At 39.0% G+C, this 17,047-nt stretch overlaps 1 protein-coding gene across 8 annotated transcripts in view; it reads left to right on the forward strand.

The window, feature by feature from the left end:
• The window catches only part of Ccdc73 (coiled-coil domain containing 73), a 118,509-nt gene that overhangs the window by 10,557 nt on the left and 90,905 nt on the right, over positions 1 to 17,047 (forward strand). For 5 of the 8 annotated variants that reach the window (XM_031371225.1, XM_031371223.1, XM_031371229.1 and 2 more), the window contains exons 2-3: positions 5,973 to 6,049; positions 13,301 to 13,458. In XM_031371225.1, coding sequence (XP_031227085.1) covers positions 13,321 to 13,458 — 138 coding nt within the window. In that variant the 5' untranslated portion in view covers positions 5,973 to 6,049; positions 13,301 to 13,320. The remainder of the gene's footprint in view (positions 1 to 5,972; positions 6,050 to 13,300; positions 13,459 to 17,047) is intronic. The other 3 variants (XM_031371228.1, XM_031371227.1, XM_031371226.1) reach the window with 1 other exon arrangement.

The raw sequence follows: 17,047 nt of genomic DNA on the forward strand, positions 1-17,047 counted from the left end.
GCTGGGATCCGAACTTAGGACCTTTGGAAGAGCAGTCAGTGCTCTTACCCGCTGAGCCATCTCGCCAGGCCCCTTTATTTATTTTTTGAAATGTCTCACTATGTAGCCTAGGCTGGCCTCAAACTCAGTCTTTTTGCCTTAGACTCCTCCTTTTTTTTTTTTTTGTTTGTTTGTTTTTGGTTTTTTGAGACGGGGTTTCTCTGTGTAGCCCTGGCTGTCCTGGAACTCACTCTGTAGACCAGGCTGTCCTCGAACTTAGAAATCCGCCTGCCTCTGCCTCCCAAGTGCTAGGATTAAAGGTATGCGCCACCACTGCCTGACTCAAAGGACTCTTAAGTCAGAACACTACAGAGTCACTTGCATAGCTGTGTTTGATGTAGTACTATTCAAAATCATCACGTTAGCTATACATAAAATAAAATGTGGGGCTGGTGAGATGGCTCAGCAGGTAAGAGCACTGACTGCTCTTCCGAAGGTCCTGAGTTCAAATCCCAGCAACCACATGGTGACTTACAACCACCTGTAATGAGATCTGATACCAACTTCTGGTGTGTCCAAGGTCAGCTACAGTGTACTTATGTGTAATAATAATAAAATAAATCTAAAAATAAATAAATAAATGAATAAAGTGTGATTTAAAAGCAAACATCCCTTTCCAATAGCCAAGTTATGGAATTAGCATGTATGTGATACAAGAACAAACACTAATTTATATAGATGTAATTTAAAGTGTAGTTTTGACAAATGAGTAATATTATGATATTGTCTCAACATCAAGACTTGGACTAGTTCTATGGAAATAATTTAGCCTTTTGTTGTAGCAGAAATCACAAATGAAAATATAGTGGGCTTCTAAAATTATTATTTTTTTTAGACAGGATCATGTCATATAATTCTGATTGGTCTGGATCTCCTATGTAGACCAGGCCGGCCTCGAACTCACAGAGATCTATCAGCCTCAGTCTACCTCATGCTAGGACTTAATTTTTCTTGTGTAATATTGAAATATAATTTGCAGATATGATCTACTAAAAGAAATATAACTTTCTGATTAAATATGAATAATACTTAGGGCACTTCAAGATGTAATGATGTACAGTTGTAATCCTAGCACTTGGGAGGAAGAGTCACGAAGATCATAAATTTGAGGCCAATCTGAGCTATCTAGTAAGTTCTAGCCTAAATTATGTAGTGAATTCTGTATGTCATCTTGGACTACATAGTGAGACCCTATTACAACAAAACAAAAGCAGCAGTAGCAAATTACTGTTACTTAAAATCTCTCTTCTGAGCTGGGCGGTGGTAGTGCACGCCTTTAATCCCATCACTTGGGAGGCAGAGGCAGGCAGATTTCTGAGTTCGAGGTGAGCCTGGTCTACAGAGTGAGTTCCAGGACAGCCAGGGATATACAGGGAAACCCTTTCTTGAAAAAACCAACCAACCAACCAACCAACCAACCAACCAACCAACCTAACCAACCAACCAACCAACCTAACGAACCAACCAACCAGCCAACCAAACAAACAAACACTCTCTTCTGTTTTATTGAGGTAGGGTTCTTTTGTTTTTCTGGCTCCTTTCCAGAGGAGCTGGCCTGTAAGCTTCTGGCTGGTTCTCCTATCTTCATTGTAGGAGTACTGAGATTACAGATGTACAGCACTGTGTATAAAATGAATTATTTTTAATGTAAATGTAACAGAGAATTAATCCAACAGCTGTATTGATTGACCTTTGACTACAAGTATGTCTTGCTTTTTAAGTGTATTTGTAAATTGTAACTCAAGTCATGGCAAGTAGTTTTATCCAATGAGACATCGCTATTGTGCTCAGGGACTTTTTTTTTTTTTCATCATGACATGTAGGAAGAAATACAGTACAGATTTTAGGGAAGAAATATAGGGACCAAAGGAAACTACTGATGAAATCACTGTGTCAGAGGATGATGCGCGTGTCAACTGTTGTAACTACTAGTTTACTGAGCACTTACTTTGTACCCATAGCTATTATGTGAAAGAGGGAATGAAAGAGGAACGTAAGTGCTTATCTTTAAGAAACACCCAGTAGTGAGGCAGATTATCTATACACAGAACGCCTGGTGAGTCTTTAAACTGCAGCATTGAGTTGAAACACATGGAAGATGCAGTGGTGGCACACGCCTTTAATCCCTGCACTTGGGAGGTAGAGACAGGTGGATTTCTGAGTTCGAGGCCAGCCTGGTCTACAGAGTGAGTTCCAGGACATCCAGGGCTACACAGAGAAACCCTATCTGGAAAAACAACAACAACAACAAACACACACACACACACACATACAAAAAACAAAAAACAAAACAAAACAAAAGAAGAAACACATGGAAGAATTTAGAAGATGAAGAGGTTGGTGTGATTTAATGTGGTCCAGGGCAAAATTTCTGGGAAAAAAATGAGCCTTAGATTTAGCCTCCCCATAATCAAATCTCTCTCTCTCTCTCTCTCTCTCTCTCTCTCTCTCTGTGTGTGTGTGTGTGTGTGTGTGTGTGTTTTGCGAGAGGTAAGAATGAGCATAGATACAGTTAAGAAACTATAATAGAGGGAATCGTTTGCATATTGAAGGAAGAATTAAAAACTAGAAAAATGTGCAAGTTTAATTGCACAAGAACACTTGAGCCCTAGTGGCAGTACCAAAAGAGCCATTTCAAGTTTGGAGATTGATGAGTGATGTTTATAAAATAATAATGAAGAAAATTTGTGGGATAGATTGAGGTGGGAAACAAATTAAAGAGATAACAAGAAAAAGTGTGACTTGTCTTCCTTCTCAGATTTTTCTAAGTTCTCTGTCATTTCTGTCAGATATTTTATTAAATTCTCAATGAATAAACATGCACGTGTGCACAGAATGGAAGGCTAAATCTAGTGTGTGAGGGGAGTAGTGATACAGAATGAAGCAAGGCCAATCTGAAGGAAAAACTAAGTTTTGTTTGATTCATGAGATGATGGGGGAAAGTGAAAGTGGGAATCTGAGAGAATGTGACTGAGAGTATGAGCAGGAGCAGGTGACAGGGCCTCAGCAGCAGAGGGTGAGAGCCAGGAAAGCAGACAGGAAAGATGGATTTATTAAGGATTTAAAGAACACATGTGACACCACTAACAGAGATGGACTAAGAAAGATTTGAGAAGGAAGACAAACTCCAGATTGTGTTTCACTAAACTTAGGCTGAAAAAAATGCACATGTATCCTTTGGCGATTGCTGAAGATGCATTGGGAATCTCTCACATGGTGGATACATGATAGAACAGTAAAGTATCCCAGAACTGTTAGTTTGTCTGTAGTCACATTGCTACCTATTAACAGATTTATTAATATCAGCCAATTCCCAGTCTGTTGCTCTTTAAATAGTAGGGGATCATTACTTTAATAACCTCAGTGTCTAGGTAAGTGAGGTGAATCCATTTACTGTCCAACTACTATTTAAGATTTTATAATACTTCCTGTTGGGTCCTGTCCTAGCTACTGAAGACACAGCATGGTCAAAATAAATGAGATTCTCTTCTCATAAAGTAGAAGAGGAAGAAACAGGACTTAAAACTTAGCACATGATTAGCATACAAATTTGGATATGGTGAAGTGTTGAAGAGAAGATAAAATAGGACAATGCACTAATGGGTTTATGAGTGTGGTGTGTACTGAAGATGTGACATGTAACCTGAGACCAGAAAGGCATCAAGTTCTCCGTTTTACATTGAAGGTAGAGCTCTTGAGATGAGCAGATAGTCCATAGCCCTTAAAACTGGTTAGAGTGTGTATGTTTTCTCTGTTCTATGTACCAGTCATTATGGAAAACACCTGAGAAGATAACCACAAGAAAACAGCAGCATGGGCCCCTAGAACTAAGGGACATCATCTAGTTTTGGTGGCATCACCAAGTAGACTGTTGACTGGCAGATTGATGATGCACTGTACAATGCTATACTTACACTTTTGCTAAGATTATTTTCTCAGAGACTTTGTTTGGTATTTGTAAGATTTAGCACAATAAAACATTTTTGGTAACATACTCCTTAGGCTCTATACATGGAATTAATAGTTTTCATTTATATTTTTAAAGGTATTTTGTCTATTCCTCCATTTTAAGATTTAGAACATTGCTCTCCAGCCAGATTGTGAGCTTAAGTCCATAGAAAGTTTGTTGTGTGGTATAGGCTAGGAAGCTAATTAATATGTCTTTAGTACAAGTGTGTGTGTGTGTGTGTGTGTGTGTGTGTGTGTGTGTGTGCACAAGGGTTCGTGAATGCCATGGCATGCATGTGGAGGTCAGAGGATGACTTTGAAGACTTCCTGCTCTCCTTCTACCTTTAAATTCTAGGGCTCAAACTCAAGTCATCAGGGTTGTATGACAAGTATCTTTATCCACTAAACTTTCTCATTGGCCCTATACATTTAAAAACATTAAAAAATTTTATACTGGATCCCATTGTTTAGAGCAGGCTGGTTTCTAACTCAGAGATAGACCTGAGTATGCCTCCTGAGTACTGACATTAAAACCATGAACCACCATACTAGACACCTTATGTACTGTGTGAGGACCACTTTCTTTCTGGGTGTCACTTCACGCACACTACACTTACAGGATTACATAGGAAATGGGTTCTGAAATCTTGTTGGAAACTTTGGGTTAAAGATGGTGGATTAACCATATCAAATTTTCTCTGCCACACTTGTTGTAATGTTTAAAAGTATTTTAACTTAGAGACAAGAGAGAGTAAGAAGTGATTCAAAAGTATTTGCCAGAGGGGCTGGAAAGATAGCTCAGTGGTTAAGAGCACTGGCTGCTCTCCCAGAGGATCCTGGTTCTATTCCCGGAACCCACATGGCTCTCACAGGTGGCCATAACTCAGTAGCAAGGGATGTGACTGTGTTTCTGCCCTCCACCAGACATACAGACAGGAAGGTTACCAATACACACAGAATAAAAATGCAGGAAAAAGCTCAAACAGAGCCAAGTAAAACAAACCCATGCGTGTGTTTGCATGTATAAGAAGTATTTGCCAAAAAGCAGGTTGAAGAGTGGTCTGATTGGCTTAAAAGCTTGGAAGTAGATTCTTGGAATCACCAAGTATTCTGAAAAGAATGGATAAGGATTGTTCATAATGAGGCAAATGTGTTGAAAAATCTTTGTATGTTTTGTACTCTTTCAAGGTTTCCTGCCCCAAGGAGATGGTAACTGATGTTCTTAAAAATATGAAACCATAGCAGTAGTCCAAGAGGTGCATCATATGTGACATGATATGGCATGGAGCTGACAGTGAAAATGGAGAAAGTCTCACTGAAGTCTTACTTCATATCGTCCATGTGTCTGTCTGAATGTGCACTCCCCTTTACCCTCTCATTCAGTTCAAAATAATGGAGAATTCTCTGGAGAAGATGAAGGCCTGGGAGAAAACATGCCTACATATTAACATGTTTTGTTACTATGGAGGGAGAAATCCCCCAATGAATTCTGGTTTTGTTACCTGGTCAGCCAGTAGTGAAAACTGTTGATTAGTCTTTCCCTTAGTTTTTCACTGATATTTTTACAGTGTGCTTCCATTAAAAAAAAAAAAAAAAAAGCTTTATTGAGATGGATTTTTTCATGTTGTATAGTTCATTGGAAGTGTGCAATTCAATTAATTTTAGTGTATTCACAGTTGTGCAACTATCACCACAGTCAGTTCTAGAGCATTTCCTTCAAAGAAGCTCTACACCCATTGGCAGGCAGTCCTCAGTCCCCTATGATCCCACCTTACCTTGAGCAAACCGCTGATGGATGTTCTGTGTCTGTAAGCACCTGTTGTGGACATTTCATATAAATAGAACAAAGTACGTCTTTGGAACATGCTACTGAAAGTGTCCCTGGAATGTGCATGCTGACTGAAGCTAGCCACACTTTGTTCTTCCTTTTGTATTATAATATTGTAGTTTATAGTCCTTTCCCTCATTTCTCTTGATTATCACAGGCTTCTGTTGCATACTTTGTTTCTGCTTATCTCACATTCACATGGCACTGCTGTCATCGTCATCGTATAGACCAGAGGTAAGTTTACTGACGTGTTTACCATCATGTTTGTTCATCATCCCAATGTAAAGTTTCAACCTTTCATCTCAGATTGGTTTCATTCTTTTGAAATTCTTCTGTGAGGTGAGGTTCTGTCAAATGTTTTCCTTCCTTTTCTCTGAAAAAAAGGTTCATTTTTCCTTATGAAAATGTCCTATTTAGTCAGATATGGTGGTGATAGTGCATGCCTTTAATCTCAGCATTTGAGAGGCAGAGGCAGGTATATCTCTGAATTCTAGGCTAGCTAGGGCCACATAGTGAGACCTTGTTTTTTTTTTTTTCTTATTCTTTTTTTTTTTTTAAAAGGTCTTTTAAATTTTTCTTTCTTTTTTCATTCATTTAAAAATATTTTATTTTGCATGTATGAGTATTTTGAGTTATTTTTAGTCCGTACATAGTCAGTGTGCCTGGTGCACACAGAGGTCAGAAGAGTGCTAGATCCCCTGGAACTGGAGTTTCAGATGGTTGTGAACCACCATGTTGGTGCTGGAACTGAACCTGGGTCCACTGCAAGAGCAGCAGGTGCTCTTAACTCTGAATTGTCTATTAGCCTCTCTTTTTATATTCTTTTTTCCCTGTTTTCTTCTCTCATACAGTACATCCACAACTTTCCCTTTCTTCCCTTCTAATTCCTCTTCTCCTCCCCACTCCCTCAGATTCACTGCTCCTCTGATTCCCTTCAGAAAAGGGCAGGCCTCGCAGGGATATAAACTGAAGATGGCATAACAAGTTATAGTAAGACTAGGCCACAGATCCTCATAAGAAGGCTGGATGAAGGAGCCCTCTAGGAGGAAGGGTACTACAAGTAGGCAAAAGAATCAGAGATAACCCTACTCACACTGTTAGGAGTACAATAACGACCCAAGCTAAACAACTGGCTCATCCTATTGCAGACTCATGCTGATTCTGTGGTTGTCATTTTAGTCTTTGAGAGCCCTGTGGGCCCTGCTTGGTTGATGCTGTGGGTTGTGTTCTCCTGGTTCTCTTCAACTCCTCTGGCTCCTATAATCCTTCCTCCCCGCTTCTGCGGGTTCCCAGAGCTCCACCTAATGTTTAGCTGTTGATCTCTGTATCTGCTCCCATCAGCTGCTGGAGGAAGCCTCTCTGATTATGATTGGGCTAGGCACCGAGCTATTTTTAATTTTGAAAATTTTATTGTGACTTTTGTGACTTATTGAGACTAATGCTGCCATGAACACTTATGTACAATTTTTTGATATATATATTTTCATTTTAACTGGGCTTATGCCTATGGGAAGAATTCTGGGTCATACTAACTCTACACTTATCCTTTGAGCTGTTTTTCAGAATAGCTCAATGATTTCATATTTCCATAAGCAAGATAAGTGATTCTAAGTTCTCCTAGTCTTGGCAGTACTTGTTAACATCTATATTTGTGTGTGTGTGTATATATGTGTGTGTGCGTGTGTGTGTGTCTCACATGTACATTGAGGGAGGTTTATCTTTGGTTGAACCTAGGGCCTCACACATGCTAGGCAAGCGCTCTGCTACTGAGCTACATCTCTCTCTCTCTCTTTTTATTATGCCATCTTAATACATCTGGAATAGTATCTCTTTGTGGTTTTGGTTTCTATTGTCTTACTGAGTAATGATAGTAAATGTGTTTCATGTTGGTACTGATCCCACTCAGCACACACAAATATAGACATTGACAAGCACTGGCAAGACAAGGAGGGGGTGGGTATTTTGGAGAAAAGTTTGATTCTAATCCTTTGGCTGTTTTGCCCTTTTATTGTTTAATCGCAAGAAGCTATTATATTATATATTCAAGGTGATAGTTTTTTTGTGAAATATATGCTTTGCAAATTTTTCTCACTTTGGAGATTATCTTTATTTTATTGATAATGTTCTTTAATGTATACACATTTTATTTATTTATTTATTTATTTTTTGGTTTTTAGAGACAGGGTTTCTCTGTATATCCCTGGCTGTCCTGGAACTCACTCTGTAGACCAGTCTGGCCTTGCACTCAGAAATCTGCCTGCCTCTGCCTCCCAAGTGCTGGGATTAAAGGCGTGCACCACCACTGCCTGACAAGTATACACATTTTAAAATTTGATGAATCCAGTCTGTTCATTTTCTTAGAGGAAAAGTTCTTAGCCTTTTGTAATTTAATTAATTACTTTTTGTATTTTATTAATTACTTTTATGATTACTGTGACCAAATAACTGACCAGAAACACAGTAAGGGAGGAAGAATTTATTTTGGCTTTTGGTTTGAGAAGGTTTGGTGAGTTGTGGTGGGGAAGACATGGGGCAGCTAGTCTCCATGTGTGGTGGCAGGAGCTTGCCTCGGTATGCATTTTACTGACATTGACCAGAAAGCAGGGTTGGGCTGTGGTCCTCAAGACTATCCCACAATGACCCTCATCCTGCAGCGAGGCTCTACCTCCTAAAGGTTCCATCAATTCATCCCCATAGTATTGCAGCTGGGAACCAAGCTTTGCAGCACAAGAGCCTGCAGGTAGCATTTCAGATTCAAATCATAAACATATGCTGTCAGTGGTGACAAAAGCAGATTATTTTCATAGACTCCCTCTATTAGGCAGAAGTTCCTGCCTTTTCACAGCTTGTTGAGAATTTTATCATGAGAAGGTATTGGACTCTGTCACACTTTTCTTACATTTATTAAAATGATCTGATAGTTTATTGTTTTTCCCTTTATCCCATCAATATGGTTTATTACATTAAATGATTTTTTTTAAAAAAACATATCAAGCCAATCTTGTGTTCTCAGGGTAAAGCCTACTTGGTCGCAATGAGTGATTCCTTTTGTGTATTTGGTGGCATTTTATTGAGCACTTACATGTTCTTATTCTAAGGTCTGTTGCCTTATGGTTTTACTTCCTTGTGGAATATTTGTCTTGTTTGTAAAATGAATTGGCAGTGTTTCCTTCTCTATTGCTCTCTGAAAAGTTTCGTAAAGGATTGGTGTTATTTATTGTTTAAATATTTTATAAATTTTACCAATAAAAAATTGGGTCCTGAGCAGTTTCTCTTGTGAGAAATTTTCTGATCGCTAATTCAGTCTTTTTACATAGGAAAGGTTTGTGTAGACTTTTGTCTTGAGTCACTTGGGAAGTTTATCTGCTTTGAGGAATTGTCCCATTTGTCTATAATACCTCATTTATTGCTAACTTTTTTTAGTGATGGATAAAATGATATAGTTCTGCCAATGGACATTTAACTCAGAGCAGAGCAGTATTCAATAATGTTAAGGTATTAACTTTAATACTATTAATGTTAATGATATTATTATTATTATTATTATTATTATTATTATTATTATTTTGGTTTTTTTTTTTCGAGACAGGGTTTCTCTGTGTAGCCCTGGCTGTCCTGAAACTCACTCTGTAGACCAGGCTGGCCTCAAACTCAGAAATCTGCCTGCCTCTGCTTCCCAGGTGCTGGGATTAAAGGCGTGTGCCACCACCACCTGGCATGTTAATGATATTATAAATAGCCATTTTAATGTTTATTTTTCCATTAAAAAGCTAGGATACTGAGGACTGATTTTAGTTGAGAGTTGTTGGAGCATTCTTTGCTTCAAGTAGGGCTACACCACAGTCTCTAACACAGTAGAACGGGAGGGAGCCCAAGCCCAGTTTTAGTCAAACATTTATAGAGTTGTTGGAGCATTCTTTGCTCCAAGTACCGTGCCTTTCTGCCTTGATTGGAAGACATTCAGCAAAGCAGCTCCTTTTCAACAACTGTCAGAGCTCCCTCACGGCAGCTGCTGTGAACACTCTGGATGTGTTCCGTAAGCTACCCTGTATGTGACTCCATAGGCAGTACACCTGTTCAAACAGCTTTTGCATTGCCAACCTCAGAGCACTCTTAGCAGCCCTTTTCATCCAGGTCGGTGTGGGAGTGCTTTCCATGGTGACCCAGCAGAAGACTTATAATGGGGGCAAATACAATCCTTATTTGGCTAGGTTGGCTGGCCAGAGATCTTTGGGGATTTTCCTGTTGCCATCTTCCCAGTGCTGGGATTATAGACATGTGCCTTGTGCCCAGGTTTTATGTTGGTGCTGGAGAATTCAAACTCTAGCACAGCAAGTACTCAACTGAATGAGCTACGTTTGCAGCTTCCAAGTGTTCTACTACTTTATTAATAATTTGTTTTATTTTACTTATTATTGGAGTCTTCTGTTGTTATGATAGAATTCTCTGTTGTTGCTTTCAATCCCACTAGCTCTCGTTTCATATAATTTGGTGCCCCATTGTTTAGACGCATGTAGCTTTAAAATTGTTGCATCCTCTTTGTAGATTGGTTATTTTTCTAGGTAAGATGTCTGGGTCTTGAGTAGCATGGTGTGATGGCTATTCTTGGTTGTCAACTTGACACACTTAGGAAGAGGGACCCTCAGATGAGGAATTGCTTCAATTGGACAGGTCTGTGGACATATTGTTGTGCCATGAGACTTTCATGAAACCCAAAAAGACCACCAAGGAGCCGAATCCAGTGTAATCACATTAGGGTTTCTTTATTGAAGCTTGGCTGAGCTTATTGTGGTGAGCTTGGGCTGCACCACAGTCTCTAACACAGTAGAACAGGAGGGGGCCCCAAACCCAGTTTTAGTCAAACATTTATAGAGGCAAGAAGGGGGTATCTAGCCTGGTAGACATCTGATTGAACAGCCATTATGGCCTTTAATGTAAGTGGCTGGTGCTGGGAACCAAACCATAAACTTAACTTCTGTTTTCTTTCTGATTGGTGGTTGTTAGGAAGTGAAGTGTCAGGGGCAGGCTTGTAACCTAGAGATGCAGATTTGTTGGAGAATAACCTGGAAACTGGTGCTAGACACAGGTCTTGTTGGGGGGTTAACCTGGAAACTGGTGCTAGACACAGGTCTTGTTATGGGGTAGCCTGGAAACTGGTGCTAGGTTAGTTAACTTGAGTTCAACCTTAGGTCAGGTTCTCTAAGATGGAGTATGTACTGAAAAGATTTGGTCTCTCAATTTCTGTGGGGGAATTTTCTTTATTACTGATTGGGTCAGAGAGGGCCCAGTCTACTGTGTGCCACTCCTGGGTAGGTTGTATGGGGGAAGGTACATGAGCAAGCCAGATGACATAAGCCAGTTAACATCATTACTGCATGGTCTATGCATTAGTGCCTGCCTTGGCTTCTTTCCTTGACAGAATACATCCTGTAATCTGAGATAAACTCTTCCTCCCTAAGTTGCTTTTGGTAACAGTGTTTATCACAACAACAGAAAGCGACCTAGAACATGGAATCACTGTTGGCGAAGCTTCTATGAAATATCAATCTTTTTCCATGGTTGGTTTTAAGATTTTTTTTTTTTTCAAATTAGTATGGGTCACTTCACTGTGATAACTGTGAGTGTAGATTTCTTTTTAGTTACTCATTGTGGAAGTCACTTGATGCTTGACTTGTAGCACCTTTGGGTCCAGGAATTTCTCAGCTATTATCCCTTCAAATGTTATTGTGCTCCCTTCTTTCTGCTTCCTGTATAACCACCCTTGCTTTGCTTCCATTGGCCCTTCCCTGCATTGCTGTATTTCTGTTACTTTGTATTTTCTGTTCCTTCCTTGGTGCACTCTAGGTACTTTATATGCTCTGTCTTCTATTCTACTCAGTCATTTTTCTAGATGCACCCAATCTTATCCAAAAATCAACTGTTTTTTTTTAATTTACATTTTAGAGACTTTGTAAAGATTTCAATGAATTAAAAAATACTGCCAGTAGCACATGCTTATACACCAGGCATTTGAGAGGCTGAGACAGGAGTATTGGAAGAACGAGGCCAGCCTAGATACAATGAGAGACCCTGATTTGTTGCTAACTTCAAGATTGGGTTTGTTTCTTTATAGTGCTGTATATGAGGTGCTAGAATCTGCAGTACAAATCTGCTTTTCCTGTTGCTCGTTTCTGCTGGTTCTTATAATGCCATATATCCTTTTGTTCCTGGTTAACTTTGTGTGCTGTTTATTATCCTGGAAAAACTCCATTTGAGGATTCCTTGAGTACCCAGGATAATTGGAGGAACTTTTATTTGTTTCTTCAAGATTCTTTAGGACATTGCTGATGTGGAAGCATTTAAAATTGCATGAATAGATTGAAGTTTCTTTCACTTAACAAATTTATCTGAAATTAAGATGAAGATAATCATATGTGCCAGGTGTGGTGGCCCATGGTTTTAGTCCCAGCACTTGGGAGACAGAGGCAGATGGATCTTTGTGAGTTTGAGGCCAGCCTGTTCTACAGAGTGAATTTACAGCCAGGGCTTCACAGAGAAACCTTGTCTTGAAAAACTAAAAAGAAAACAGAACAAAAGGATAACCGTTTGCTGGAGGTTAAGATGGAGAGAAGGGAATGTGGCAACAAAGGGATTGTATGAGGGGTCTTTGATAATGGTAGGATTCTGCATTTTGATTGCGATTATAGTATCAATAAATGTGCACAGAAGTATATATATATACATATATATACATACATACACATGTATATATATGTATACACAAAGAAATCCATGTATTACTAGTAAAATTTCTATAAACTGTATAGATTATGCCAATATCATATATACTTTTTTTTAACTATTGTACCATTGTTAAACAAGATGGTAATCCTAGAGATGACTGAGTGGATGGTGCATAGGACTTCCTTGTACTTATTCTTGTAACTGCTTTTGAACCTATAATTGTTTCAAATTGAGAAACTGAAAAGGAAAGTGTCTTATAATATGACTCATACACTTCATAGGTTGAGACATTTAAGTACCTAGATTTTAATAAAAGGCAGTTACCAAAGGCCTCTTTAAATTTTACAGAGCTAAATTTTGTATTGCTATTAATTAGTGTGAATACTATCTTTGAAAAACAGCTTCATGTAAACAAAGTTTAGAAGGAGAATGTGTACCTGTTTTGGCTACAAGCTTCTGGTAAAGGGCCAAACCTTGCCTGCAGTATTAGGAACTCAGCCATCACAAGTTTGCTGTATAGGAGCAGAAAATGTAGTCTTAAACAGTACTTAGGTACCAGAAAACCCTCAAGCCATGAGAAATAGAATAGAACCATTGCTGCCAAGTGTTTTTCTATGACTATTGGAGTATGAGGGATAGCAACATTGTTATTTAATGTTGAACTTGGAGAGTAATGGGATAATGTTTTTATGGTAACTATAGTTTATCTAGAAAAACATAGATAAGTGATCTTTTATTACTTAAAACTTTTTTGAATTGCAGGAAATGAAATAAATACAAACATGGAGGACAGTTTCAACACCAAATCATCAGCATCTACCTTCACTCTTCAGAGTTCTTCAGAGACAATGGTTTCTATTCAGCTCCTCGATTTCAGAACAAGTTTACTTGAAGCACTAGAAGAGCTGCGTATGAGAAGGGTGAGCCCCTCTTAAGGTTTTGAATAGAAAGCCTTGATGTTTTGCATTTTTTTCTTTTAACAAAAGAAGTCCCCAAACAGCCACTTATTTATAAGGAAAAAAATATAGGTTTGTGGAGTTGATTCTCTTCTTCTTTTTTCACATGGGTTCTGGGGATCATACTTAACCCTAACCCTCATCATGTATGCATGGCTACAACCTCTACTCCTTGAGCCATTTCCATAGCCCAACACTGAGAGAGAGGGAGCGAGCGAGCGAGAGAGAGACAGACAGACAGAGAGAGACACACACACACACACAGTGGGGGGGGGGTTGAAACCATAGGCCAATTTTCTTGATTATGTGAGAGGGTCCAATTCACGATGGGGATGGTATAAGAGTTGGAGCAAGCTAGAGAAAGCAAGCCAATAAGCAGCACTCCTGTATGACCTCTGCCTCAGTTTCTTCTTCCAGGTTTCTGCCATCATGTCCTGTCTTGAATTTTATGGACTACAAGCTGTAAGATTAAATAAACTCTTTTTTTTCAAGTTGCATTTGGATATGGTGTTTGTGCTGGCTAATTTTTATGTCAATTTAATACAAACTAGACTCATCTGAGTGAATGGAACCTCAATGGAGTAAATGCCTCCATAAGATCCAGCTGTAGGGAAGCCTACGGGGCATTAGCGGTTGATGTACAAAGACCTAGGCCATTGTGAGTGGTACTTTTTTTTTTTTTTTTATGGTTTTTTGAGACAGAGTTTCTCTGTATAGCTCTGGCTGTCCTGGAATTCACTCTGTAGACCAGGCTGGCCTTGAACTCAGAAATCCGCCTGCCTCTGCCTCCCAAGCGCTGAGATTAAAGGCGTGTACCACCACCACCACCCAGCATGAGTGGTACTTTTTCAGATCTTTAGTTTTGGTCCTGAGTTCCTTTATTTACCTTGCCTCCCATCCCCCACATCATTTAATCCTTCCTGCTCCATTATTCCACTTTTCCTTTATCTTTCTGTGTTCTTTCTTCCTTTCCTTGATGTTCACCACAGCCCCTTATTAATTTTCTGATCTCTGTGGGTATTTCAAATGAAACACATCTATCTATCTATCTATCTATCTATCTATCTATCTATCTATCTATCTATCTGTCTGTCTATCTATCTATCTACCTACTTACCTACCTACCTATATACCTATCTATTTTTGCCATTAGTAGTACTGTAGGCCTTTTAAAATTTTTTTCAAAAAGTTTTTTTTTTTTTTTTTTTGGTTTTTCGAGACAGGGTTTCTCTGTGTAGTCCTGGCTGTCCTGGAACTCACTCTGTAGACCAGGCTGGCCTCGAACTCAGAAATCCACCTGCCTCTGCCTCCCAATTGCTGGGATTAAAGGTGTGCGCTATCACTGCCTGGCCAAAATGTTTTATAGAATATATTTTGGTCATATTTTTTCCCCTCACCCAACTCCTCCCAGATCCTCCTATTTTCTACTGACCCAACTTCATATTCTTTCTCTCTTAAAAACAAACAAAACCTGAAACAAACACAAAAACAAAACAAAAAGTACACACACAAGTGCATGCACACACAAAAGCATACACATATGTGTGCTTGGAGTTGGGGTGGGACTTAATGTGTGTTTCACTTTCTGCCTATTGAGATTTTGTCTGGTTTGAGCTTGTGCAGGTCTTGTGCATGCTGTTGTAGTCTCTGTGAGTTCATATGTGTTTCAGCCCCATTGTATCTGGAAAATACTGTTTCCTTGAAGTCATCCATCACCAGGTGGATCTTAAAAATTTTCCAGCATCTCTTCCACATAGATCTCTGTGTCTTGAGGGGAAGAAGAAACACACATATTTAAAGACTCAATGTTAACATCCATAAAAAATATATTTTTCAGTTTTAAGAGACTAGTCTTACCAGGTCACCCTGGCTGGCCTGGTATTGTTGTGTAGACCAGGCTGGCTTTGAAATTCACCTGCCTGTGCCTTCCCCAGTGCTGGGATTAAAGGTGTGCATCATCATGCTGTGCTAAATTGGTAATGATATCATTTGAAACAGTGCGTTGCTTTAAATTAATGAAGATATACAAATTAACAATCTGAATCAACAAAACAGTTCATATTGAATCCATGGTATGTGCACTTTGATTCCATTTCTTATTTGTTTGTTTTGAGGCAGAATCTCCTGTCTTCAGTCTTGCCTTGAACTGGTGAAGCCATGGATGGCCTTAAATTCCTGATCCTGCTTCTGTCTCTGAAATGCTAGATTTTAGACATGCAACACTGCCTTCTGGGGATTGAACTTAAGAGGGCTTTTTTATGGGAGGCATACTTACTGTCAGTTTATCCCAAGTTTTAGATTTGATTCTGATATATAATCTTGATGGACAGATCCATGGGATTACTGATAAGGAATAGAGATGATCACAAGGGGACACACATTTAGGATTTGGGTGGCTGGCATATGACTTGAGTAGGGTAGGAATTATGTTGAATTGAAAGCCTATATTGTATTGAAAACAACATAGAAATTCCTATTTCATTGTGGAATTTGAAAGTTTTAAAGCAAGATATATTTATGATCCAAATCAGTTGTATAATGAGAATGAAAGATCTTCACCAATGAAGCCTTCAGAGTATTAAAATATTCTTTTACTTGATATGCTTTTATAAACCATTTCTGGGTTGTACTTTAAGCTGATTCAAGTTTTGTAGGTACAACATGCCATGCCAGTAAACAACTATGTTACCACATAGTATCATTATGATAAAATTATAAATAAAAATTACTTTACAAAAAATCTGTTAAGTATCCAAATAATAATAAACCCTTGGGTTCTAAGGACAAAATTCAAATGAATTTTGGGTAGTCTAAAGTAATAAATGATTTGCTAAGGAAACTGAGTGAACACTGGACACACCGTAATGTAATATGCAGCAAATAATCTTATACTACTTTTTGGTGCCCAGAAAATCAGTGCAGTTACTATTGATTGGATCATTACAATCTGTAGAGCACATACCTTTATTTTACACAGAAAATTGATAAATGGATATTAGCCACACCGCTAAGAGTAGCATTGTTATATATTTATATTTTCATGGCATTTTAGCTTCAAGTTTTCTACTAAACTAATTTTTGATTTTTATCATTTAGCTTTTATGTTTTTCTTCTGTTCATCATGCAGCTTTTAAAAGTTTTAATAAAATATCTTTTAAGATTATCAATGAGGGCAGTGGTGGCTCACGCCTTTAATCCCAGCACTTGGGAGGCAGAGGCAGGCAGATTTCTGAGTTCGAGGCCAGCTTGGTCTAGAGTGAGTTCTAGGACAGCCATGGCTATACAGAGAAACCCTATCTCAAAAAACAAAAAAACAGCTGACACACCCAGGATCAGAGGTGAGCAAGAACCAACATCTGTCCCAACACTGGGAGTAACTGGGACCAGGGGGACCAGGCACACAGGAACTCCACCAGCCCAGTGACTCGGGTTCCTTCCAGTCTGTCTGGGGTGGGGTCCAGAGTAGACCTTGGGCACATGCTCCACAGCCAGTCCCACAACACCCAGAAGAAGCTCCACTCCCAGGCGCTCTGACACACCCAGGATCAGAGGT

Source organism: Mastomys coucha, unplaced genomic scaffold (genome assembly GCF_008632895.1).
Source record: "Mastomys coucha isolate ucsf_1 unplaced genomic scaffold, UCSF_Mcou_1 pScaffold15, whole genome shotgun sequence".
NCBI lineage: Eukaryota > Metazoa > Chordata > Mammalia > Rodentia > Muridae > Mastomys > Mastomys coucha.